General features: G+C 45.0%; 1 protein-coding gene across 1 annotated transcript in view; it reads right to left on the bottom strand.

Moving 5' to 3' along the window:
- The window catches only part of LOC148900227 (SH3 and multiple ankyrin repeat domains protein 2-like), a 281991-nt gene that overhangs the window by 109095 nt on the left and 144993 nt on the right, over positions 1 to 27903 (bottom strand). The window contains exons 9-10 of the mRNA XM_088993047.1: positions 20217 to 20299; positions 9564 to 9688 (exon numbers count right to left, since the gene is read on the bottom strand). Of these exons, the coding sequence (XP_088849173.1) occupies positions 9564 to 9688; positions 20217 to 20299 (208 nt within the window). The remainder of the gene's footprint in view (positions 1 to 9563; positions 9689 to 20216; positions 20300 to 27903) is intronic.

Genomic DNA, 27903 nt, shown 5'->3' with positions numbered 1-27903 from the left:
ATCTACTTTAGTAATGCTCCCTTTACCAGATTAAGGCTGATTCATACATCTGTAAACACACCCAGATATGGGTCACTTGAAATAAACAAAAAATAGGTAGAACATTGAAATATTTAGAGTAATTAGGGTATTTAGTGTAATTTGCAACCTAAAATATGCGACTTTGATTCTGTTTTGAGTGGTTGAGCAGAATGTGTCCTGTATTGAAATAACCTCACTTCAGTCAGCTCCACAAAGGCGTGCTGATCGATAATTTATGTTCCAATGTGAGTTCATCAGTAGTGTTGCTAAAGAACCAAGGGGAATCCTGCTCTGTACATTTTATTCATAAGAGGTTGCGCCAGCAGTTAGCTTCACATTTTTTGAACATAGGGCTTTTCAGTGTTCTGTGGGAAAATCTGGTCATTGCAATGACATTGACAGGTTCATTCGAAGCCAAATGGGCAAAAAGAAAACGAATGAAACGAAATTATTACTTTTAAATGTTATAGAGAATACACAGAAGTTTTATGCAGTTATATGCGTCGTTGGTTGAACATGTGTGACTAGAATACATAATGGAAGCACAGAAAATCTGGGGTCAATCTGAGGTGAATAGACACAGCCTGTTAAACTGTCATCTTCATGTAGGAGATCTGGCCCCGGACGTAATTTAGGACTTGATAAACTCCTTCACAGGAGGAGCTCATTAGCCAGGTTACACATCTATTGGTTCATGGAAAGGACAACCTTTTAAAATGTCTATGTTCTGTTGTTTCATATTTGTTGATGTTCTATTGTTTCATAGTTGTTGGTGCTTGGGACATCCAGGAGCGTGGTATTCAAATCAAGAAGACTATGTTTTACAAATGTATCACTTACATTTGCATATACTCTCAAGAAATTGGCAGAGGGCTGCAGAAGTTGGGTGTCGGTCATTGAAGGCTGCGTCCCCTGCCGGCAGTAAAAAAACACTCTTCCTGTGTTCGAGCCTTTGTTCACAGTGTCCGAACAAATATCTGACAACATTTTATGTGTCTGAAAACGTAAACCAGGTACAATGAAATAAGGTTCCACTGTACTGCCCTATGGCAGCTGGGATAGGGTTCGGCATGCCCACAACCCTCGTGAGGATAAGCGGGTTAGAACATGGATGGATGAACTGTAAATGAAGTCACTGATTGTGTTGTTGTTCTTCCCTGAAGGCAGCATGGCTTCAGTAAGCACTCAGTTTGGGTGTTAACGTGAGTGTCTCTCTCTTTTTGGGTATTGTGGTTGTCAAGTGATCGGTCCAGGGTGCAATTGGTCGTTTGGGTCTGAGCCAGGTTTTTTCGGGATTGGAGTGACAGCTGCGGTTTTGAGTGGGATAGGAACAATTCCAGTTGATAATGAGGAGTGAATAATGGTAGAAATAAATGGGAGAAGAGAGGGTAAGCAGGACTTTATAAGGATAGTAGGGAGGGGGTCGAGTTGACAGGAGGAGTTCTTGGATTTGGTGATAATGTCTGAGATTATAGAGGAATGGGGGAGTTCAAAGGCAGAAAGTCGTTGGGAAGGAGTAGAAAGGCTGGGAGAGGTGGGGGGGACAGAGGACCCGAGGTGCTGATGGATTTTGTTGATCTTTTCACTAAAAAACATAAGCAGAGTGTTGCATGTCTCAGAGGAATTGAAGTGTGAGGGGAGAGAGATAGGAGGTTGTGTGATTTTGTGATAGAGGGAAAAGAGGGCCCGTGAGTTTGCAGGATTAGAGTCAATGAGTCCAATTGAAAATTTTATATCGCTCTGAGCTGTGAATCACGGATTGCAAATTTCCTCATTGAGGCACTATTAAAGGCTTTCTAATTCTGATATACCTGGTAATGTGTAGCATACACACTAACACACACATACACATGCACAATTTATATGGCAGCGCTTTCAGAAAAGCTATTCAGAGAAATTGGATGCAAAGTGACAAGGAAAGTTCATAAATAACAAAAGAATGTCATTCAAAAGATATGATTAGCAATATCTTCGCCCAAATGCACAAAGGCGGCAAATATCAGCCATACTGTAGTAGCTGAATGGGACAGGGCCGAGGAGTAAAGATGCAACCATTTTCCAACCAAAGATGAGCTGCGAAAAATAACAAGCTGCCCAAACTCTGCCCGGGGATTTTGCTTTTCACTGCCTAGACAACTATAGGCTAAACAATCCATATGAAAACACTTATGAGTAGTAGCGATCACTTTCAAACACAAAAGATGGAGAGAGGGAGATGATGATACTATGATGATGATACTTCACTAAAGCTAGCACTGACTCTGATGCATACGAGTTCCTTCATAACGGGACCCAACTCTTGTAATACTGTAACACTGTCTGAAATATCTCCTTTTTCCATAGTCAAGAAATAACCACATTCATCTTCCTCCTTTTATTTATTTTCTCTCCAAAGGCCAAGACAAACATGCCAAGTCCTAAATTTCAATGCACTGTTGCCATGACAACAACCTGAGGTTGACGCACAGCGCCAATGTAATAGAGCTGTGTTTGGAGTCTGATATTCACTCGGTTGCAACTTATAGGACAACCGACGTCACTTTTTAGTTTTTTAACTGACATCAGAAAAACGTTTTATAGCATCTAAAATACCCAAAACACGCAGTATGATATTTTCATTCAAATGCAAAACACCAATAAAAATGACTTAAAGTGTCCAAAATCTGCAAAAAATTGAGCTGCAAATTGGGCATTTTCAGAAAGTCCTGCCCCCAGTTCGTGACGTCCCGCCAAGACGTCTTGCATTGCTGGAGAATGAAAACAATGGCTTCGGATTCGGAGAATATGCTTTCTTGTTACACATCCCGTTATGAATATGATTCAAATAGTTCTGAAGACGAAATCATACATGTTTGCAATCGATTAAATAATTTATTTGTGCCATTTTGAGGCACCATTGGGGGGAAAAATTTTCACCCAAAAAAAAAGAGGCACAAAATGGCGACCTCCTGTGGCCACCTCCGTTTCCACAGGCTGATAAATTCCTTATATGGCGCATGGCCGCCCTCTTCTGGCCTTCTGGCGGCTTTTGGGTGCAACACGAGGTCCCCAGACCAAACGAGTACAGCACAATACATTGATGCGATGAAAGGACCGCTACAATGCGTCTTTTTTACGGTCAGGGGCGGTCCTTTGTGGCGTCACGTACGGACTCGTCACCAACTCAAAAACAAGACTTCCTCAATATTCAGCGCGAGTCTTAAAACGTAAAATATAGCTATATGCGGTGGAATCTTTGTCAAATACGCTTAGTAGAAGTCATTTGAAGCCATTTTACAAATTATGGACACAACTTGTCCGGAGACGTCGGTTGTCTTTTAAAGGACAACCGACATCACTTTTTTGTTTCTTAACTGACGTCAGAAAAACATTTTATAGCATCTAAAATACCCAAAACACGCAGTATGATATTTTTGGGCAAATGCAAAACACCAATAAAAATGACTTAAAGTGTCCAAAATCTGCAAAAATATTAACCCGGAAGTGGCCAGTTTCAGAAGGTCCCGCCCCCTTGTTCGTGATGTCACCCCAAGACGTCTTGCCTTGCTGGAGAATCAAAACAATGGCTTCAGATTCGGAGAATAATGCTTTCTTGTTAGTCATCCAGTTATGAATATGATTCAAATAGTTCTGAAGAAGAACGCATACATGTTTGCAATCGATTAAAGAATTTATTCCGTGTCATTTTGAGGCATCAGGGGTGGGAAATGTCGCATCCAAAAAAGGCAGAAAATGGCGACAGAGCCGTGTAAGGAATTAATCAGCTCATTTCCACAGGCTGATTGATTCCTTACATGGAGCTTTGTCGCCCACTTCTGCCTCTTTTTGGTCCTACACAAAGTTTTCAGACTAAATTACAGCAAAATGCATTGACGTGATGGAAGGACTGCTACAATGTGTCCTTTTTTCGGTCAGGGGCGTTCCTTCAGTGACGTAGGGTGAGGACTCGTCACCAACTCAAAAACAAGACTTCCGGAATATTCAGTGCGAGTCTTAAAACGTAAAATATAGCTATATGCGGTGGAATCTTTGTAAAATACGCTCAGTAGAAGTCATTTGAAGACATTTTACAAATTATGGACACAACTTGTCCTGAGATGTCGGTTATCCTTTAAGATGGGAAATGCATATGCTGTGAAAAGAGATCAATGGAAACAATATGAGGACCAAGAAGTTGAGTTTAAGAACAGCTCCACTGACACAAAAACGGATGCCCCATTTAGCAACATCACAAACTATACCCATTTCCACTGCAGGGCTGCTTGCAAGAGATGCTGGTTATGACGTTATAAGAATGCTTAAAATAGACATTCAGCTTGTTCTCCGATTTGGTGCTCTTGTCGTGATGTAAATAGTAAGTGAGGTACATACTGGAATACTTGCTAGTTGCAGTCGATTGCCGGAACAAAAACAAACATCCAATCACATCTACATTGTTGGATGATTTCAATATACTCAATGAAACTGTAAAGCGTGGAAAGAACATGCAAATCCTACACAGGAACGCCTTAGCCGAAATTTGAAGAGTCCAATCAGTGCTTTGGGAAATAGTATATATTTCCCACAGCACTGATTGGACAAACAATTTAATATGATCATCTCCAACCAGAGATGGGCAAGTGGGCGTGTCTTAAATAATTGATATGTTGATTTGGGTGCTCCTAAACCTATAAGGCAGAGGCACCATCAAAATACCAGAGACCAATTTAGCGAACCTGTTGGGTTTGAGCAAATCTCTTGGGTTTGATCGAACCCAAGTTAAGAACTACTGTACCTGAAAAGAGTTCATCACACTCATCTTTGGGTATCTGGCATAGGCTTTAGGTTTTGTCCATCCATTATTCTCTAGTATTTCTTATATTTATTAGCGTTGCAGGTGTACTTGAACATAATCAAGCTAACCTTGGCCGTGAAGTCAACTACACCTAGACCTCATTTGAATTGGTGGCTCGTGAAATGAAATGGGGAAACCCAATTACTTTTATTACCCAACAAACAACGGTGTCTATGTATTCCTCCCTCGTCTGCAACAGTGTCGTGAGAGAAACGCTATCTTACTAATTAATTCTGGTGCTACAGTGGAACTCTCACAATTTACAATGCTGTTCGATGTGTTAAAAAGATTATTGTTATGTCGTCATGTAGTGGAACGCAACATTGTTGTGCTTGCGTGCTTTATTGCGATTAATACAACACAAGCTCATGGTTTAGAGCCTCCATTCGCGTTTTAAATCTAAAATACTCCCAAATGATGGAGGAAGACTTGCCTGATGCTACTGGTGTAAGCCCATTTATCCACTCATCATGTCTCCACTTGTGACATATTTGTCAAGAAAATTACATTGGCTTGCATTTTCAATTTTATCAATCTGTTTTGGAGAAATAACTAAATAACTAACTACTTTTTAAACTCTTATTTCCTTTCATGTAAGATGTTACTCTACATGCGTTCATCTTGGTGATGATTGTTAGAAACCAAGCTATAGTGTGAAGAGATAGGGCAGGACCATAACTACATTGGCCACTGGCGATGCAGAACTGATAAAGAGTTTGGTCATCTGTATATAAACATTAATATTTCAAAAACGAATAAAAAAATGCATAAACTGTATTATTTGTGTGATGTGCGACATATTTCTTAATGGGGCAGGGTTCAGTCAACATTTGTGAGGTTCATTGATCATGATTAATGCCAATCATAACTTGTGTTGAAATAACTTATTGTAAACAATGAGTTTATCTACAATGACTATAATATAAATGTCTGTCTGTCTGGATGGCTATCTAGCTATCTATTAGCTGTCTTGCTCGCTGGATAGCTATCTAGCTGACTAGCTATTGGCTATATGGCTAGCTAGCTAACTATCTTTTAGATAGCTGGCTCGCTTTCTATCTGAGTTATTCCGGGTTGAGTGAACGCTGAACGCCTAGCTAGCTATTTGCTATTTATTATCAATTAGCTATCTGATGTCTGTCTGGATGGCACTCTAGCTAACTATCTATTAGCTGTCTGGATCGCTGGATAGCTATCTAGCTGACTAGTTATTATCTATATGGCTATCTATTGAACTAGCTAGATATTCGCTAGCTGGCTCGCTTTCTATCTATTTGAGTTACTTGCGGTTGAGTGGCGCGTGTGGCTGCCGCTGCTCATCCACAGAAAAACCTATCCTGTGACTGGAAAGTGACCTTGAGAGTTTTAAAAGGCGCTTATAAATGAAATGTATTATTATTATTATTATTATTTGGCCTTTACTCAATTAGGTTAACATTGAGGGGAGGCCCTGTAGCGAGTACTGAGCATGTCGGCTTCACAGTGCAGAGGTCGTAAATTCAAGACCCGGTCCGGCCACCCTGTGTGGAGTTTGAATGTTCTCCCCGGGCCCACGTGGGTTTTCTATGGGGAGGACCCATAGAAAACCCAAACCAAACGCCCATATTCCAAAAACATGTATGGCAGGCTGATTGAACACTTAAAAAGTGTACCTTGGTGTGAATGTGAGAGCGAATGTGAGCATGAGAGCAAAAGGCTGTTTGTTTCTGTGTGCCCTGCGATTGGCTGGCAACCCATTCAGGGTGTCCCCTGCCTAGTGCCCAAAGACGGCTGGGAGAGGCTCCAGCACCCCTGTGACTCTAATGAGGAATAAGGAGTACGGATAAAGGTCAACAATGAGCTATAGCTTCTTCTAGCTGACTTTGAACAAAAGGCAGGATACATCTCAAATATCCAGCTTGTCGTAGGGCACATGTAAACAAACAAATGTTCACACAGACATTTAATCCGTGGACAACTTTGAATCACCACTTAAACTAATATGCATTCTTTGTAACATAGGTTATAGCCTCAGCCCCTGGAGAAAATGACATTCAAATACAAAATGAACACGATAACTCCACAGATTATCCTCAAATGTCCAAACCGTCACAGACGTGATAACAAACACAAATTAATCTTTCAATCTGTACAAAAACACATCAAAATGAAGTCTGGTTTTAGTCATAATGCTTTTTTTTAACCTGGTGGTCCATTAAAAAAATGCCCACTGCCAGGCAAAGGAATGATCAGCAATTCGGGGGAGGGGGAGCGGCAGGCACCCTTTCACAATGTGGTAATTGAGAGGAGTTAAAGGATACATGTCCAACCAGCCGATGGTTGAGATGACAAACGAGCCATGTGTTATCAGATTAAACTGGACTTTTACCTTTGCTCTTGGATACTTAGAACTACATGGACTTAGTTGACATTTCATGACAGTGTTAAATAAAAATATCAAGCAACTTTTTACCACACTTCCAATATCCCAGAGGAGTACGTGTGACCAGAGGGACCTGAGTGGATTGTTGTCAAGTCGGGTTGGTGCTGTAGTTGGCGGAGGCAGAGGAATAAAGCGTGGTGCTGCTGAGAAGACATGGTTTTGCTCAGATGAATGCTTATTATTCAAAGCCTTTCTACCTCCGACTTGGAACAACAACTAGAGGGAAAGGTTTGGCGACTGTGACATTTAAAATTCGTGTAAACCTGGTGACTGTCACGTTCCGGTTGGCGACCAACGGGCGGCACTGTTGGCCCCGCCTGCAGCTGAACAGGCGTTGTTCGTTTTAATCAATGACAGTTAACAGAAGTCCCGGCACGACCATACAGTGTCGGGTCATTGTGTTTGTTTCACCCTGTCAGGTTTATTTCATCTTGTCATGTTTTCACTCATGGTTTTGTTTGATACTTTGGACCTTTGTGTTCTGATAACTTCAATTAGATTTTGTTCCTTCTGACTTTATTTTAATACAATTTGTCAAATACACCCTACTCCTCTCTCCTGCCTGCTTTTTTGGGGTCCACCACCATCACCACCATGCAAATCGCGACAGTGACACACTTCCATACAACCGTACTTGAGGCTGACTGCGGAACAATGTGAAGTTTTATCAAGATATTACGATGACGAATTATGCATAGACTACAAATAAGAAAAAATGTATTGCATGCTTGCAAGGAGTAATTGGTCCATCCATCCATTTTCTAAACTGCTTTTCCTCATGAGATGTACAGGCATGCTGGAGCATATCATAGCCATCTTCGGGCACTAGGCAGGGGACACATCGAATTGTTTGACATCACATTTTAAGGTACATACAGACAAACAACCATTTGCACTCATAATCATACCAAGGAACACTTTGGAGAGCATCATCAACCTGCCATATATGTTTGTGGAATGTGGGACCGCAGTACACAGAGAAAACCCATGCAAACAAATGCAAACTCCAAACACGCCCGAATCAACCGTGCACCTATGCAGGCTTCAATTTGTGAGGATAACATGTCGACAACTGTGCCACCTTTGTATTTGTTGTTACTGATTCTTCATTTGTTCTCCTAAAATGATGCTCTGCCTAATTTTACAGCAATAAACAAAACCCACAGCATTTTCTCTGACTACAGAAGATGATAAACTCTCCCAAACAAACTAAGACCCCACACCGAAAATGTCCACAATTGGAATGATTATTGGTAATGGTCTATTATTGGTCTGTTGGCATTTTCACAAATGTCATCAGCAAAAAGAAATGATCCACTACTGGAATAATGTTGACTCCCTCTGGGAAAAAACATAATCTGTCATTTGATCAAAATGTGAGTGATCACGAATGCAAAGCAACCTTCCTCCACAAAGAATACAATATCGGTGGGTGCTAAAATAAAAATATCTTCTCAACAATGACAAAAGTATGTTTTATCCCGGGCTAATAAAACAAAGCCCGAAAACAAACAGTGCTTTCATGTTGAACTGTTATGATCGTTAGAGGAGCATTGTGAGTTGTTCTGAACTAAACTACGGAGAAGCCACAACAAATAACACATATTTTTCCAGGTTTCTCACCAACCAGCAAGTTCATTTAAAAAGCAGACCGTGGCATTTCCAAACTGATTTGAATTTCCATTACTTTGGTTCTGAAGCAATGGGATTGTGGTGAAAAACAAGAATGTGTATAATCATTGTATTCAATCCTGTTAAAAAGATGTATTCAAGGGATTATATGGTGTGAGGTGGGGGGGGGGGGCGGAGTACAATTTGATTTTCAACAATGCGGCGAGCATTAACACACAAACATCAATCTAAAAAAACACTGAAAAGGTTCAAAACGTAAAAAAATCTACAACTTGGTTTACTCAAGAGCTTTTTCATCAGTTGATGAACGACTGTCTCTATAAAAAAGTAACAGAATAAACATAGGACATGATGTAGTAAACAAACCATATGTAGTTGAAAGAGAAAATTATATAAAGTAGGCCGATGTATTACTTTGCTGACACTATTATCCCAAAACACTTGAAGATTGAACACATCTTCATTTATCAAGAAAAAACAAGACATGCCAAATGATTTACAAGATGATTTTGTTGAATGCAAACAACTCACTACTCATCCCATCTGACTAACCGTAAACCAATTGCACTGTCAACAGAGTGAAAAAGAGTTATAATAATGGTACATTGTATTTATAAATGCCTTTCAAAACTCTCAAGTTACAGCAGCTCTTACCTCAATGAGGAAGTCCCCTGTTCGGAGTCCCGCCTGCCATGCCACGCCCCCCTCGTCCACCGACTCCAGATACTGCAGAGCAGGGAAGGCCGGGGTCGGTGTGAACTCCTCAATGGGCGTATCCGCTTTGCAGGAACAGTGACAAAAAAGGGAAATAACAAAATGACCATTTGAACAATCGGATGTTTTTGGTTAATTCGCACCCTATGGAAGTTGGTGTGTGTTGGAGTACGAGTCTACAAACTACAACTACAATAATACACATGTATTTGTGTTTTGAAAAACAAAATGGGTGAAAATCAATCATTACAAATGCCATTTGAATAAAGAGCAGCATTGGAGAAGGAGGTTTACAAAATAAAGCACAGCCTGAGAGAATATTTACCTTGAAATGTGTGTTGAATGAATACACAGGTAACATCCGAGTTACGACCGGGTTCCGTTCCGACAAAACTGTCGTAAATTGAAAAGCATTCAAAATGGCTGACGCAAGGATCACGTAATCATAACAAATGACGACACGCTGGCATCTCCTATACCAGGGGTCCCCAAACTTTTTTCGCCACGGACCAGTTTAATGAGACAATATTTTCACGGACCGGCGGATAAATACAACAAAATAAAATGATACGACAGGCATGGAAACTGTTTTTTCTTTCTTTTAAATATAATAATAAATGTGAATTCATTGTGTATTTTTATCCAACTTTATTAGCAGAGTCCTGGTAACGTCGCGCCAACAACAACATATGTAACATTGTCTCTGCCTCGTAACGCTCAATGGTCACTGCAGAAAACCCCGCTTCACACAAATAAGATGTCAGAAACTGCAACAGGGTTGTCAGTGTTGTTGTGGCGATCTCGGGGTATTCCGACAACACTTTAATCCAGAACATCGGCAGAGTTGTTGTCTCAAATATACTTTAAATCCGCCATCATTTGCGAACTCCAGCAGTTGTTCTTCCTCTCTCACAGGCATGCTAGATTCACCTGGTTTTATGGCTGGGAAGTAGCGCTCGAACTATTTTAAAAGCAAAGACAGGTGCTCGTGCATAAACTGGGTGAATTAAGGCTCGGGCTCAATCTCTTCCAAAAACCCCGCCAATGTTTGAAACATGTCAAATACACCGCTATTCACGCGCCGTCCCCACAAATACAGTGTGGCTTTAAATGCAGCTACTTTATCATCCAACTTGAAGACAGTTGTCATTTTCCCCTGAAGTGACAGATTGAGTTCATTGAGCAGGTTGAATATGTGGCAAGAGTAAGCTAGCTTTGCGAACCATTTCTCGTCACGGAAATGCGCTGCAAGCGGTGACTTTTCATTTTTCGAAATAAAACATGGTTCGGACTCAGATAAAAAAAACGGAAATTATGTAAATTATTTATTCTTTCTTCGCGGCCTGGTACCAAATGACCCACGGACCGGTACCGGTCCGCGGCCCGGGGTTTGGGGACCAACCCCTGTCCTATACGACAGGATAGTATTGTGTTGCTTTGTGTCAGCGGGTTCGGTAAATGATACAACTTCTGGATAGAGTTGAGGTTCTTTATCGTAATGCGGATGAGGTGATACCGGAGGGAGGGGGGCAAACAGGCGAGTCGTTCGTCAGGAATGTAGGAACAATCAGTGGGGCCACAGGGAGTGGTCCTCTGCTCCCCCCAACCTGAGAGTAGGGACCTATCATAGCTGTGTCCGGCGCCGCCATGTCTGGACATTAGGGATATATAAATAGGGCCGATAGGACCAGTAAGACTTTAGTTCGCTGACGGAGCCTCTTGGATAGGAGGCGAATTGTCCGACACCTTCAAAAAAGTACAGATGACGGCTGAAGAAACCTTCTCATCGATGGACCACTCCTGTATGACTGAGAGTTTACACAGACGGACGGCTGTGTTGGTTGGAGGGAGAAGGCAATTGACATGTGTGGCTCTCGTAGGCTCTCATCAGACTGACTTGCAGCAGCGCGCATGCTGCTTTGGTTTATAGCCAGGCATCACTAGTAGAACATGCAAATATGATTTGCTCATCTCATTACATCTCCCTTTCTTAATTGATTTCTTTACTTTTAACAAATGTAATGAATTTAATTATGTCAGTAATTAGCAAACTTAATGTAGCCACAAGGGGGCACAAGCCAGTGTCTTATTGTGCCGGTCCCAAGCCCGGATAAATAGAGAGGGTTGTGTCAGGAAGGGCATCCAACGTAAAAAAATTTTGCCGAAACAAATATGCGAATCAAACCTATGAATCCCATACCGGATCGGTCGAGGCCCGGGTTAACAACGGCCGCCATTGGTACTGTTGACCTTCAGGGTGCCAGTGGAAAATGGACTACTGTTGGTCGAAGAAGGAGAGGAGGGAGGTGTGCCCGGAGGAAAAGAGAGAAATGGAACGCCAAGAGTATACAACTAAGAGTAAGAACTTTGAATGTAGGAACAATGACAGGTAAAGGTAGAGAGCTGGTTGGCATGATGCAGAGAAGGAAGGTAGACATACTGTGTGTCCAGGACACCAGGTGGAAAGGGAGGAAGGCTAGAAGCTTAGGGTCATGGTTTAAGTTGTTCTATCATGGTGAAGACAGAAAGAGAAATGGAGTTGGGGTTATCTTAAAAGAGGAGTTTGTTAGGAATGTCTTAGAAGTAAAAAGAGTATCAGATAGAATGGTGAGTCTGAAGCTAGAAATTGAAGGTGTGATGTTCAATGTTGTTTGTGGGTATGCCGCACAAGTAGGATGTGAGCTGGCGGAGAAGGAGAAATTTTGGTTGGACTTTGATGAAGTCATACAGAACATCCCGAGAAGTGAGAGGGTTGTAATTGGTGGAGATTTCAATGGACATGTTGGCGCAGGAAACAAAGATGATGGGGAGGTGATGGGTAGGTTTGGACTCCAGATGAGGAACGCTGAAGGACAGATGGTGGTTGACTTTGCTAAGAGAATGGAAATGGCTATTGTGAATACTTTCTTTCAGAAGAGACAGGAACATCGTGTGACCTACAAGAGTGGAGGCAGAAGTACACAGGTAGACTACATTTTGTGTCAGCGGCGCCATCTAAAGGAAATCAGTGACTGCAAAGTAGTGGTTGGTTAGAGTGTAGCCAGACAGCATAGGTTGGTGGTGTGTAGGATGACGCTGGCAGTGAGGAAGATGAAGAAACCCAAGGGTGAAGTGAGGACAAAATGGTGGAAGTTGAAAAAGGAAGAGTGTTGCATGACATTTAGGAAGGAGGTAATACAAGCACTGGGTGGGCAAGAGGTCCTTCCAGATGACTGGCAAACTACAGCGAACATAATCAGAGACACAGGTCGGAAAGTACTTGGTGTATGGAGTCGAAGAAGGGTAGATAAGGAGACTTGGTGGTGGAATGGGGAGGTACAGGAGTGTATACAGAGAAATAGGTTAGCAAAGAAGAAGTGGGACACTGAGAGGACGGACAAGAGTAGACAGCAGTACAAGGAGATGCAGCGCACGATTAAAGTAAAGGTGGCAAAGGCCAAACAAGAGGCCTATGATGACTTATATGCTCGGCTGGACACCAAGGAAGGCGAGACTGATCTTTACAGGCTGGCGAGACAGAGAGACAAAGATGGTAAGGACCTGCAGCAGGCTCGGGTGATTAAGGATAGAGATGGCAATGTATTAACAGGCGCCAGTAGTGTGATGGCAAGATGGAAAGAGTATGTTGAAGAATTGATGAATGAGGAAAATGAGAAGGAACAAAGAGTAGAAGACGTGAATGTTGTGGACCATGACGTAGCAAGCATTAGCAAGGATGAAGTGAAGAGGGCGCTGAAGAGGATGAAGGGGGGAAAGGCACTCAGGCCTGATGATTTACCAATCGAGGTATGGAAGTGTCTTGGAGAGGTGGCGGTGGTGTTCCTGACTGGGTTATTCAACAAGATCTTAGATGGTGAACGGATGCCTGAAGAATGGAGACGAAGTGCACTTGTGCCCATTTTTAAGAACAAAGGAGATGTGCAGAGTTGTACTAATTACAGAGGAATAAAGTTGATGAGCCATACAATGAAACTCTGGGAAAGAGTAGTTGAAGCTCGACTAAGAGCAGAAGTGAACATTTGTGAGCAGCAGTATGGCTTCATGCCAAAAAAAAGTACGACAGATGCAGTGTTTGCTTTAAGAATGCTGATAGAGCAATACAGAGAAGGTCAGAAGGAATTGCATTGTGTCTTTGTCGATCTGGAGAAAGCGTATGACATGGAGCTCAGAGAAGAGCTGTGGCATTGCATGAGGAAGTCTGGAGTGACGGAAAAGTATGTTAGAGCGGTACAAGACATGTATCATGACTGTAAGACAGTTGTGAGGTGTGCTGTCGGTATGACTGAGGAATTCAAGGTGGAGGTGGGACTCCACCAGGGGTCAGCTCTGAGCCCCTTCTTGTTTGCTATGGTGATGGACAGGTTGACGATGTTAGACAAGAATCTCCTTGGACCATGATGTTTGCAGATGACATTGTGCTCTGTAGCGAGAACAGGGAACAGGTGGCGGAGAAAATTGAGATGTGGAGATATGCCCTGGAAAGGAGAGGAATGAAGATCAGTCGCAGCAAGATGGAATATATGTGTGTGAATGAGAGGGATCCAAGTGCAAGCGTGATGATACAGGGAAAAGAGATAAAGAAGGTGGAGGATTTTAAGTACTTGGGGTCAACTGTCCAGAGCAATGGAGAGAGTGGAAAAGAGGTGAAGAAGCGTGTCCAGGCAGGCTGGAGCGGCTGGAGAAAAATGTCAGGTGTGATGTGCGATAGAAGGGTTTCAGCTAGGATGAAAGGAAAAGTGTATAAAACCGTGGTGAGACCAGCCATGATGTTTGGACTGGAGCTAGTGCCACTGAAGAAAAGACAGGAAGCAGAGCTGGAGGTAGCAGAGCTGAAGATGTTGAGGTTGTCTTTGGGAGTGACCAGGTTGGATAGGATCAGGAATGAGTACATTAGAGGGAGGAAGACCGAAGAGGAGGTTTATGGATGTGGTCAAAGAGGACATAAAGGTAGCTGGTGTGAGAGAAGAGGATGCACAAAACCGGGATAGATGGAGGACATTGATTCGCTGTGGCGACCCCTGAGGGGAAAAGTCGAAAGGAAAAGAAGTAATTAGCAAACTTAAACTTGAATAAAGTCTTTCCAAATTTTGCAACAATAAATGAAACATTCACATGAAACATTCACATCATTTTTCACCACATGATCACTTAGAAAAACATGTTAAATGGTTTCAATCAGTCTCTCAGGTGGTTTCACTTTCCTTGAAGATTTTCGGATAGCATGTCCTGGATTTAGAGGGGTTATAACAGTCTCTGTTACAGTCTCTGTTTGTTGACTTGCTATGGTTGGTTCTTTCAGAATCAGAATCAGAATCAGAATACCTTTATTCGTCCCGCAATGGGGAAATTTGCAGTCCACAGCAGCAATTGAAGAGGGATGGGTTGGGGTGGGAGTGAAAGGATAGAAAACAAGATATTCTAAGCATAACCAAATAAAAATGTCAACTGTATACTGTGCAAATGTAGATGTGCAAAAACCGTTCTATAAACAAGACTGTACATAGTGCAGAATCAAGAAATGCATTTAGATATATTGCAACAACCCATATTTACAAGTGTCCATTTTTTGTTTTTTTTCACATGTCACATTGGGAGTTGTGAAGCCTGACAGCAGTCGGTAGGAACGAGCGGCGGTACCTCTCCTTCTTGCAGCGCGGGTGTAATAGTCTCTGGCTAAAGGAGCTACCCAGAGCTGTGGGTGGACGTAAAGCTTCCATGTTTGCCGTTTTCTGCCGGGGTTTGTGCTCTTTCCTCCGTGGAATTTTCCGTTCCAAGTCCTTTTATCGTCCTCTTGTCTTCCAGACCAATTCTGACACCATGTGTTGCTTTGTGTAAGCGGGTTCGGTAAATGATACAACTTCTGGATAGAGTTGAGGTTATTAGGACGGCTGTGTTGTTTCGATGAGAAGGTTTCTTCAGCCGTCATCTGTACTTTTTTGAAGGTGTAGGACGTTTCGCCTTCTATCCAAGAGGCTTCGTCAGCGAACTAAAGTCTTACTGGTCGTATCGGCCCTATTTATATATCCCTAATGTCCAGACATGGCGGCGCCGGACACAGCTCTGATAGGCCCCTACTCTCGGGTTGGGGGTAGCAGAGGACCACTCCCTGTGGCCCACTGATTGTTCCTACATTCCTGACTAACGACTGGCCTGTTTGCCCCCCTCCCTCCGGTATCACCTCATCAGCATTACAAATGTTGTCTAACCTGTTTTGCCTAAGCAGGCTATTGTATGAACGATCGAGATGAAAGAAGTCCAAGATGGCGCCCGAGTAGGCAGCCGTCAGCCAGTGCTCTCATGAGCCTTGCTTTTTTGTTTTGTTTTTGTCTTGTTTTGTGTTTTCTTTTGTCACTTTGTGTTGTTGGGCGTCGTGTGGAAAGGATACGGATTGTTTTTCAGCATGTTTGACCATGACATTCATCAAGGAGGATACTGTGCTGAGCGGTTGCGCCTTTTCGGCAGCATGAATATGCCAGTATTGTTTTTGAATGGGAGGAATGTCGGTACCATTCGACTGCCATCGCTGGACACCAAAGGGGCCATTGTGCTTTTTTGCGCCTGCAATGGGCAGCATCTTCACAGCCCCGCTTTGTTCAGCGGAAAGGTCGGTGCTGTTGGACAGTCTGTGGCTGGATGGATGCATGGCTTGAGGAGCCCATAAGAAGAAAGGAGGGTCAGCGCAGAGCGCCGATGCGTATGTGGGACTGTTGCGGCTTGGAATTTAAGCAGATTTATGTGGGACAGGAGATGTGAGACAATCTCTTTTCGTCAATGGATGCTACAGGTGCGTGTTTGCTTTCAACATTTAGCTTGTAGTCGACGTGCACGTTCCACCATGATGTCCCTGATCCACTGGAGGAAAGACGCTTTGATTGTCTCCTCTTTCATCTAGAACTGCGTCATGTCATCACAAAGAGGGTACAGCAAGTCCTGAAGAATGAATGACTCTGTGTGTCTTTGTCTTGTCTTTGTGTTGTCATATTATTTGTTATTTAGTTTTTTTGTTGTTCTTTTGATTTCAAGACGGCGCCGCGAGAGTGGCTGCCTTTCCAGCAGCTCATGTATTTCTTTTTTCTACTTTCATTCCTTTCATCACTTTACTGCTGTGAAATGTAAATGTCTCCACTGTGAGACTAATAAAGGCAAATCCAATCCAATCCAAATTGAACCTCACCCCACCACAGGGTTTGTAGGGAGGATCAAAGACCCAACCCCAGCAGCAGTCTCAGTGGTGAGGACGAGACTGCTTTTGGACGTTTCTCTGCATGAAAGAACCGAACTTAAACCAGATCACATCTGCCAATTATTGGAAATCTGCCTTAATACTACGTATTTTCAATTTAGGGAGACATTTTACAAACAAATTCATGGTTGTGCGATGGGCTCACCAGTTTCACCCATAGTGGCTAATCTGTACATGGAAGAGATGGAGAAATAGGCCATCACATCCTTCCCGGGGACAAAACCTAGGCACTGGTTTAGATATGTAGACAATACTTTTGTCATAATTAAAAAACAAGAAATTCAATCGTTCACAGATCACCTCAACTCGGTAGACATCAACATGAAATTTACTCGTGAGGACATTAAAGAGAACGAACTAGCATTCTTGGATTGTAAAGTAATTATAAAAGAGGACAGAGCGCTAAAAACAGAAGTCTTTAGGAAGGCTACGCACACTGACCAATACTTACTTTTTTATTCTAACCGCCCTTTACAACACACACTAGGAGTTATCAGAACCCTCCAGCATAGGGCTAAACTAATACCAACAAGCATTGAAGGTAGAGAAAAGGAGTCAAAACATATCAGGAGAGCACTCACTAACTGTGGGTACCCTGAGTGGTCATTCAACAAATGTCAGAAAGAAAGAATAGGGAATTAAACCAAAAATTCTCAAGATACAAAAAGGAACAGGAAGATGGAACAGGAGATGTGAGTCAATCTCTTTTCGTCAATGGATGCTACAGCTGCGGTTTGCTTTCAACATTTAGCTTGTAGTCGACGTGCACATTCCACCATGATGGCCCTGATCCACTGGTGGAAAGACGCTTTGATCCTCTCCTCTTTCATATAGAACTGCTTCATGTCATCACAAAGAGGGTACAGCAAGTACTGAAGAATGAATGTCTCTCTGTGTCTTTGTTTGGTCATATTGTCTCTATGCTGTCATATTATTTGTTATTTAGGTTTTTTTTTGTTCTTTTGACTTCAAGACGGCGCCGTGAGAGTGGCTGCCTTTCCAGCAGCTCATGTATTTTTGTTTTTTTACTTTCATTCCTTTCATCACTTTGCTGCTGTGAAATGTAATTTTCTCCACTGTGAGACTAATAAAGGCATATCCAATCCAAATACGATTTCCTCATATCATTACAAGTATACGATGTCAATCTGTTTTTAAGAAACGTTTTCTATTGAATACTGTTATATTCCAAAATGTTGACAGTTCATTTATAAATCTTATAACTTTTAGTGTCATTTTAGTAATTTTATATTTCGGATTATCGATCTTTTTTATTATGTCGGCGCACACGCTTTCTGCTGACCCAAATCCGCATGGCTTCCCACGCATGCGAGCTGTCCAAATAAATCGCATTGTCGTCAAATCGCTCTCCCTGCTAACGGAGAAGCCAGAAGAGGCCACCTGTCTCAAAGAGGCGGCAGTGCCAACCATGAGCCCGATGTGGCGTTTGCGTCGCGGCGATCCCACTCGCTCCGCCTGGGCGAACACCCCTCCCTCCCCCCGATTGCTTTGCTTTCAAGCTGGAGAAAATTGTCGTACGCGTTTGTTACGAAACAGTTATTTCGTATCGTCATTTCGTGGAATGCTGTTCCGGCAAATAAACATCCTACTTGCTCGATATTGTCACATTCGGATTGACAGCTGGGGGCGGGGCCACGCCTCCCCGCTTCTTTCTTCAGGACAGCGGGTACGAAAACGGGATGCTGTCAACTTGAATTTGTTATTTGTATTACCCTGGACTTTGTCATCGTGGCTCGGTCCGAGCTCGCCCCCTCACATCCCGTAATCCTTTTGGGATTGTTCCGTTTCTGCACCACCGTGAGCTAGTTGCTTCTCGCTATTGTCAGGATTCCCATTGCCCCCCCCCCCACTCGTCGTTTTTGGTATTCTTCATTTTTGATTATTCTCCTGGTCCTCTTTTTTGGACCAGTGCTTTGTGTTGGAGCTTAATAAATCATCCTGCACGGACCTCTGTCTCTGTCACGTTGCTGGCTGTAGAGGTGGCAGCCATAGAATTAAAAAAAAGGCGGTCGTGGTCGTAAGTACGGGTGGTCGTAACTCGCGCCGGTCGTAAATCGGATGTTACTTGTATAGTCAACCCATTGAGAAATTGTTACAATGATGAATTGTCAAGTGCTGTAAAAAAAAGTAGTCCAGTGAAAATGCAATTATGGAGGACCATACCCCCACACACACATATGATTTGTGCACTACACACAACAAAATGATTCATTTAATAGTGATTCTCTTTGACATTATCATTAATTTGGCTTGAACTGAGTTTGTGCCGCTTTCTTTTCCCCACACAAGGTTGCCACTGTTGCTTGCTCCTGGGGAGGTTACAAAATATTGTAGGCAGAATGGTGACGAGTGACACTTCCTATAAGTCATTCTATTGGAAGAAGGATTGCCTACATTAGTATGTGCGAATGTTGTTTCATTGAGATGAGCATGTTTAGGTGCGAAGCTGTTAGGGTGACAGTGAGATACAGACAAAACAGTGAGAAAGGATGAGAGATGAGCAGGGAGCAAAGAAAAGCAAAATATCAGGGAGCAAAAGAGGATGTAAGCCTATGTGACAGCTCGAGCATGAGTGTTTACCAGTGTGGTTCTGTATGTGTGTTCACCCCACTGCAGGGTAAGCTTGCCTGGGTCAGTTCCTGAGGGTGGTGGCAGTGTGTGTCAGAAAGACTATATCATTCCTTGCTTTTGTTTTTCAAACCAAACCTCTCCTCTTTGTCCATATCGACCCCCACTCTTTCAATTTGCTTCTTAAAGTTGGGAGCATGAAACACTAATTGTATCTCTCGACATAGACCCATAGTTCCACACGCAGTAGCCAGCAAAACACAACATAGATTATGACATGGTGAGAATTGTCATAGAAACCGACGCAGCGGTCCAAACTGTCTATTTTTAGAGACAATCTCAATGCTGTGTTCAAGAAAGGTGCCAATGGTTTCTGCAAGGTGCATCAAACCCAAAGCCACAACCGGAAAGATTGATTCATGGAATCTTATACAGTATATGTCTTCCATGAATGGTGGCGAAATGCGAAAATAAATGACGGGGTAGCATCTTCGATCCATCATACAAAATAAAAATAAATAAATAAAAAAAACTGCATATGCACGCTGGATAACACACAAAGTTACTTCCAAACCCCAACATGATTCATTAACCCATGAAACGTATTCTTCTCAATTGGGTGAGTCGAACTACCACAAAATATTATACATCTCAAATTATCATGAGTTAATTTGGACCTCCCACTAGTATCCAGAATGACTAACTTGTGAGAAAGGCAGAAAATAATGGAGAAACCAGTTTCAGAGAAGAGTAAAAATTACCTTTTGCCCCTCGCAGGACGAAGCCGAATCCTTCATTCTCCTTCTTCTCGAGTACGACTGTCTTCTCATCCACCACGCAGTCACTGTGGAGAAGATGACGAACAGAGCGGCCGTTAGCACAGCCCGTCATTCGAAGCATGGCAACGGACGCCCTGGCCGAGTGGAGGTTCATGCTGGAGGAGAGCGAGTCCGGCCGGGGCAGGGCAACTCCGACCCCACCCCACCCCAACGGGCTCTGTGTATATCACACGGTATGACAGTGGCCGCGGCAGCCTGGCCACAGCATCTCCAAGAAAGAAACGAGCCAAAAAATGGCGAAAATAAAGACGACGTAATTCCCTCCTTCGTCTTCTTCAGCCGCCGGTGCTCCGCGGAGAAGCGGGCTTGTCGCCGCGGTTAGCCCCGCCGCTGCCGCCGCCGCTGCTGTTGCTGCTTCCTCTGCCGAGGCTGCGGCCGTCGATGTCGGTCTGGGCGCTCCAAAGGAGGCGACATTTGGCTGGGTGGAAGTGCCTCACGGCACGAGAACACGACTGGGCTCGGGAAGGCTGAGTGTCATCCGTTTGAATACTCGATGAGGATGGGGCGCTCTCGTGATGAGGTGTGCCCCACTTCACGTATCGAGACCAGCTGTTGTGGCGTGCGTGTGCGCTCGCAAGTGGGAGGACGTGTGACCCCCATATAAGATTGTCCGTGTTTAACTCACCGACTAATCGGTTAATTGATTACAATAATTCACGAGGCGTGATGGCTGCCAGTTCAATTCTCTGCATTTTGTTATGTATTTGCAGTTTCACTAATTACTCCAAATAACAACTTGTTCTGCAGTTGAACATTAGCGATTTTTGCCTTAGGCGAACATGTGCCAACTATAACAAAAACATCAACTACAAAAAATAAATAAATCAGCTATTCTGCTTTTGTCAAAACAAATAAACTGCTAGCTCCTTACGTTGCACTTCGGTGGAACCTAAAGTCACAAATTACATTTGTTCCAATAAATAGCCAATTTACAACACAAACCATTCAGAACCAAAACAAGGATTGCCATGTGTCATGTTCCGACGGCGACAGTGGCAGCTGACGAGTTAGGGATAGGGGTGGATCGCGAAGCAGGTGACAGAGGCGTTCGTGCTGGCAGATGATTTATTAACAAAAAGTGCGGGTCCGAGATAACGCAGACCCGGAAAAAAGACTTGTAGAACAAAAAGTGACAAATCATCAAAGCTAGTGGGTGAGCGGGGGCAATCCACTCAACCACACTAGCTAACAAAATAAAGAGGCAGACGAGGATGCAAAACAGCATACGATGCATACAAACAGACGCGATCGTGGCTAAATAATACCTTGGGCGAAGCAACTCACGTACTGAAATACACATTCAAGGTACTGGCAAGGCGCGAGGCGTAGCAGCCGCTGCAGAAACAGCCGGACGTGCTGGTGATGTGCCTCGAGGGATTCTGAAAAAAATAAAATATCATCCAAATATACAAAACAGAATACATTCAGAAAATCCCTCAAGACATCATTAATAAGATTCTGGAACACTGCGGGTGCATTGGTTAGGCCAAATGGCATCACCAAGTACTTGAAGTGTCCCAGTGGCATCTTAAATGCGGTCTTCCACTTGTCCCCCTCTTGAGATGGTACGCGCTCCGGAGGTCCAGTCTCGTGAATACGGTCGCGGCCTGGGGGACGCGAAGGCGGAATCAATCAATGGGAGCAGGGTATTTGTTCTTGATTGCTATTTCGTTGAGTCCACGATAGTCCATGCACGGACGCAGCGATTTTTCTTTTTTGGCGATAGAAAAAACCCGCTCCCAAGGGTGACCGCGATAGCCGAATGAGCCCGGCCACGAGTGAGGAGTCGATGTAATCCTGGAGAGCTTGTTGTTCAGGTTGGGAAACCTGGTAAAGTCGAGAACTGGGGAACGGAGCGTTGGGCTGGAGGTCAATGGCGCAATCGTAGGGATGGTGCGGTGGCAAGGACAGGCCGCTGTCCTTGCTGAACGCCTGTCGTAGGTCGTGGTAACAGGGCGGGACTGTGGCGTCACCGGTGCGCACCGCAGCTTTAAGCTTTAATGTCTTTCAATTCCTTGATCTCCTTGATGTGCGTCTCACCCTGACGCATATCACAGGCTTGACAATGGTATAAAAGCAGCTGTCGTGGGACAGGGAGATTCAGACTCATCTCGGACTCGGACCCAGACAGACGCACCGCTCGCAGAGACCTGCTCAGCATCGCACGGAGTTTCACAGCACGACTTGCTCGACTCTACGCCACGATCAAGCTCTGCGCATCATCTGCCTGGAAGGTCTGACAACGAACCTACTTACAAATAAAGAGAAACATCAAACTCTTTATTGGCGAGCCAGCCAGGAGCATTTTTTTTCCTCCTCCTCAGCCCAATCAACTCTCCGAATGGAAAGAGACCAGATTTCTGCCGTCTCCCTCAAACTCCCCCCCCCACCCTGGCACAATGACATGGACCTCTGGTTACAAGTGGTTGACTCCCAATTCGTCAACCGTGGCATCACCCAGGAGATCACCAAATTCCACTATGCGATCGCTGCCCTCACTCCGGAGTTGGCTGGCCGTGTGCGGCGAGTCATCTTCGATACTCCGGCTGAAAATCCTTACTCTGCCCTGAAACAGGAAATCCTGAGGCAGACCACCCTCACGGAACACCAGAGGTATGTAGCCTTGAGGGATGACGTTGAGCTGGGGGACAGCCGGCCCTCCCAGCTCCTGCAACGCCTCGAGACGGTGGCGGGCAACAGCCTCAAGGACCAGACTTTCCTGCGGCATGTCTTCATAGAGAAGCTGCCCCCGAGGATCCAAGCAGCCCTGGCAACCACACCACCCGACGCTTCATCCCGAACTGTGCTGAGGTTGCCCTGCCACTAAACTCGCTGACTGGCAACATGAAGAAGCACGTTCCCGTCGACCTCTCCTCCGAGCAATTGAAGGCTTTTCAACGGCTGAAGGATCTCGTGGCTGATGCAACACTCCTAGCCCACCCAAGCCCCGATGGTCAGTTGTCTCTCATGGTTGACGCCTCCACGGTTGCAATCGGTGCGGTTCTCCACGACGGCCTCAATGGTGACTGTCGACCCATCGCTTTTTTCTCCAAGGCCCTCCAGCCGGCCGAACGCCGATACTCCACCTTTGGCCGGGAACTTCTTGGTGTCTATCTCAGCGTGAAGCACTTCCGGCACTTCATCGAGGGTGGACGCGTCATCATCTATACCGACCACAAGCCACTCCTCTCCGCCATCCCCTCGGCGTCGACAAAGTACCTGGAGCGAGAAGTTAGGCACTTGGACTACCTCTCGCAATTTGACCTTGAGTTTCGCCACGTCCAGGGGGCTCAGAACGAGGTCGCAGATGCCCTTTCACGAGTTGAGATCAACGCGATCCAGTTTCCCGACGGTCTTGACTACGATGAGATGGCAGCAGCTCAGGTACGAGAAGGTCTGGCCGATCATGCCACCGATTCCAACATCATCGCTGTCCCTCTACATAACTCTGGCTGCACAATCCTGTGTGTCCAGTCCGACGGCGTTCCTCGACCACTGGTTCCCGACTCTTTCCGGCGAAAGGTGTTCGACTCTCTGCACAGTCTTTCTCATCCTGGAATTCGTGGCACGACCAAGATGCTGGCGAAAAGGTTTTCCTGGAAGGGACTGCAAAGAGACGTGCGAGACTGGGTGCGCGGCTGTCTACGGTGTCAACGCTCAAAGGTCCAGCGCCACACGAAGTCACCCGTGGGAATTTTTGACACGCCGGATGCCCGGTTCAGTCACGTCCATATAGATCTTGTCGGACCCCTTTCCCCCTCCCGTGGCTTTCGGTACTTGTTGACTTGCGTTGACCGCTTCACCCGATGGTGCGAAGCCCTTCCCTTGTCCGACTGCGGGTCCGAAGCTGTTGTCGGTGCTTTCCTCCAACATTGGGTCGCCCGCTTTGGGTCACCGAAGACCATCACCACCGATCGTGGAGCCCAGTTCGAGTCTGCACTGTTTGGCAAGCTGTGCAATTTTCTGGGATGTCAACGGAACCGGACGACTGCCTATCACCCAGCTGCGAACGGCATGGTGGAACGCCTCCATCGTCAACTGAAGGCCTCCCTAATGTCTGCCGACAATGCCGAACACTGGGTGGATAACCTGCCTCTGGTGTTGTTGGGCATCCGCTCCACGCTAAAGCCCGACATCAACTCGACTCCAGCGGAGCTGGTATATGGCACCAGTTTACGCCTGCCTGGTGAGCTGCTCAACCCGACCGACCCTACGACTGCTGACGTCAATGATCTGCTCACCCGCCTCCGGCAGTTTGCGCTGGCTCTGCGGCCCCAGTCACCGCGAACATCGTACCAGCCGACGCACGTTGATCCCGCACTCCTAACATGTACGCATGCCTTCCTGCGGTGTGATCGGGTGCGTAAGCCCCTCCAGCCCCCTTACGATGGCCCGTATCCCGTCCTCTCCCGCGGTGAGAAGACGTTCCGGATTCAAATCAACGGCCGCGAGGATACAGTCTCCATCGACCGACTCAAACCGGCAGTCGTAGAGCACACGTTGCCGTGCTCCCGAACATCGACGTCGGCCACCCCACCAACGACGTCCCCCGTGTCCGGTGATCGACCTTCTTCGTGCCTGGAGAGTGTGGCCGAATGACCCGGAGCGGCCGAATGACCCGGAGCGGCAGACGTGTGCATTTCCCAGAACGTCTCGCCTCCTACCGGCTCTTCTGAGTGCGTCCAGCTCGTTTTTTCCTGCGTCGATTTCCCCGACTTCGGATCCAGGAGGGGAGCCCTGTGGCGTCACCGGTGCGCATCGCAGCTTTAAGCTTTAATGTCTTTCAATTCCTTGATCTCCTTGATGTGCGTCTCACCCTGACACATATCACAAGCTTGGCAATGGTATAAAAGCAGCTGTCGTGGGACAGGGAGATTCAGACTCATCTCGGACTCGGACCCAGACAGACGCACCGCTCGCAGAGACCTGCTCAGCATAGCACGGAGTTTCACAGCAGTTACTGTTAAAGGAATGTGACTCTGAATGAGGACATGCTAGATGACACGCTGTGAGGATCAAGTGCAACTTTATCCCAGGGAACATCTCCATCCCCATGAATTGCAAAATAGGATGTCGGGATGAACAATAGTGAAAAGGGGATGTTCAGCAAATAAATATTGTAATATTCTAAACTTGCTGAACTTGACGACTTGCAATTGTGGACAGGGACATTGAACCTTAGAGAATGGAAGTGTTTTTAACTGCATAGAGTCATCTGCGACTTGTGACTTTTTCATCGGCCCTCAGTCAACGGCTTCATCAGCACTTTATCGAGTGATGATGCATCATGTCGAAAAAAAAGAACATCTTGCTGCCCTGCTTGTCTACCTTTCTCTCTCAGCATGCTGCCCCGGGGCAGCCAACAAAGACTGATGATTAGCACACTAGTCCAATGTCAAGGGCAATTGAAGAGACCATGCTTCATGAATACAAAACATAACATAATCATCGCTAAGTGTACTTTTATCCAGAACATGTGTGATTGAAGCAAAATCCCGGGACTCAGGTGTTAACATCAATCCCTTTTGTACATCGCTTGCCCTCATTAGGGGTGACGATGACCTGTCCAATGAACTGGGGGAACTCAAATATTGTGACCCTATACACAACCACATGCGTGAATGTATGTGTACCTCGAATGCAATGGAATGGCCGGTTTCCTCAGCATTAAACACTTGATGAGGAACGTAACTGTCTTCTTTCACCATCTTGAGGAATGATCCCTTATAGGTGCTTTCTCTGTGATAATTTTATCTAGTTCCCCATCAGTTGTGCTCTGTTAAGCTGGGTTGATAGCTCTTCAGCCCCCAGTAATTACGTTACAATGCAGTACAGTGCCCCCTAGTGGTGGAAATAGTTAAAACCACTCAAAAACGTTGTGGAGTAGCCATTTTGAAATCTAACTGTGGAGAAGTGTGATTACATCCATGCCCATCCTCTTTCTTTTGACTTGTTCTGGCACAATCTTTTTACAAGAAATACTTCCATAAAAATACTAAACGGTGGATTCTCATCTTCGTGTTTTTATTGGAAGATTGTTAAGCTCGCTGTCTACACACCAACCATTTGGTCAGGGCAGAAGAGTTAAAATATTACCTATACGTTGAAAGCATAGCTGTGGATTGGATATACATTACATCTTCTTCAAAAGCAAAATGTCAGAGCCCAAGGAAATGTCTAACCTGGAGGTCAGGTCAGTGTGTGAATCCTCAAGAGCTAGCCAGTCATCATCTTCCAAGCGATCTTACAAGTCTAATTCAAGCCAGGTTGCTGCAGCAGCACGGGCAAAGGCGGAGGCCGCTCGCAAAAGAGCTGAATATGGTAAACTTAAAATTGATATGGAAGTTGAACGAACCCGCATTGAAGCAACATTGAATGCTCTTAAAGAAGAGAGTGAAGCTGAAGCTGCACTGGCCTTGCTGGTGCTTGAAGCAGCAGCAAACAACAAGCTGCAGTCTTACAACAAAAGACTGTAAGACTGCAGTTCGATGTTCAGAGTGTGACAGTGATCGTCACATCTCAGCTCTCCTTGATGGTCCAGCTCCCTGGATGGCAAAGGAAGCCGTGACTTCCGAGGGTGATGGCAGGGAGCAGGCTCAGGAGAACTCCACTACATATTCTGGCATGACAGAAACCAGTGGAAGAAGTACCACAAACTTCATCATAGAAGCTATTGATGGTGGAGAATCCATGGTACTGCCAACACTCATTGAGTGCAATCTGATACCTCATAATAGAGACGAGATACCAACTCCAGAGGCTGCTACACATCATCGCCATCTCAAAACAGTTGCTAACAGGATACCACCGCTTGATGCCTCAGCCGAAATCCTTCTGTTGCTTGGAAGAGATATCATACGAGTTCACAAGGTTTGCAGTCAGTGTAATGGGCCCCACAATGCACCATATTCCCAACGCCTTGATTTGGGATGGGTAATTATAGGAGACGTATACCTCAGGGGAGCCCACAAACCCACTGTGAACACTTTCAGGACGAGTATCCTGGAGAATGATTGCGTTAGCTTCTTCAGACACTGTGAGAGCAGCATCTACATAAAGGAGAGATTCACAGGAGAGCACCCTAAACAACCTCCTCAAAAGCCAATTCAAGATGGTCTTGGCAGGCAGATCTTCAGTCACACCATTGAGGATGATAAACTGGCCCTCTCTGTCGAAGATGCAATCTTCCTTCAAATCATGAAGGAGTTCTCAAAGGATGACTTAAACAGTTTGGTGGCTCCCCTCCCGTTACGGTTTCCAAGGCAGCGCTTGCCAAACAACAAGGAGCACGCCCTCAACCGTCTCCTGTCTCTTCGGCGTACTTTGAAGAAGAAGCCGGAGATGAAAGCTCACTATGTAAAGTTTAGACAAAAAGCAGAGAGCAAGCCTTCCAACCTCTACTCGTCTGAGTCTTCACCAAAGTCCAACAATCAGGTGCGGGATGGCAGCCGGCAGTCCCCTTGGGAAAAGAGACCCCTCTCAGGGCCCAACATCCGCACTCCTAACCTGGCGGCAACCGATGGTGTGATGAAGACCACACAGCAGACAACGCGTCCGTTCAACACGCATCATCATCCTCTCAAAACGGCCGCTCTGTGCCCCTCCGAGG

Source organism: Hippocampus bargibanti, linkage group LG03, assembly GCF_051943395.1.
Source record: "Hippocampus bargibanti isolate YZ-2025 linkage group LG03, ASM5194339v1, whole genome shotgun sequence".
NCBI classification, from domain to species: Eukaryota; Metazoa; Chordata; class Actinopteri; order Syngnathiformes; family Syngnathidae; genus Hippocampus; species Hippocampus bargibanti.
This window is presented reverse-complemented; position numbering and strand designations above follow the sequence as displayed.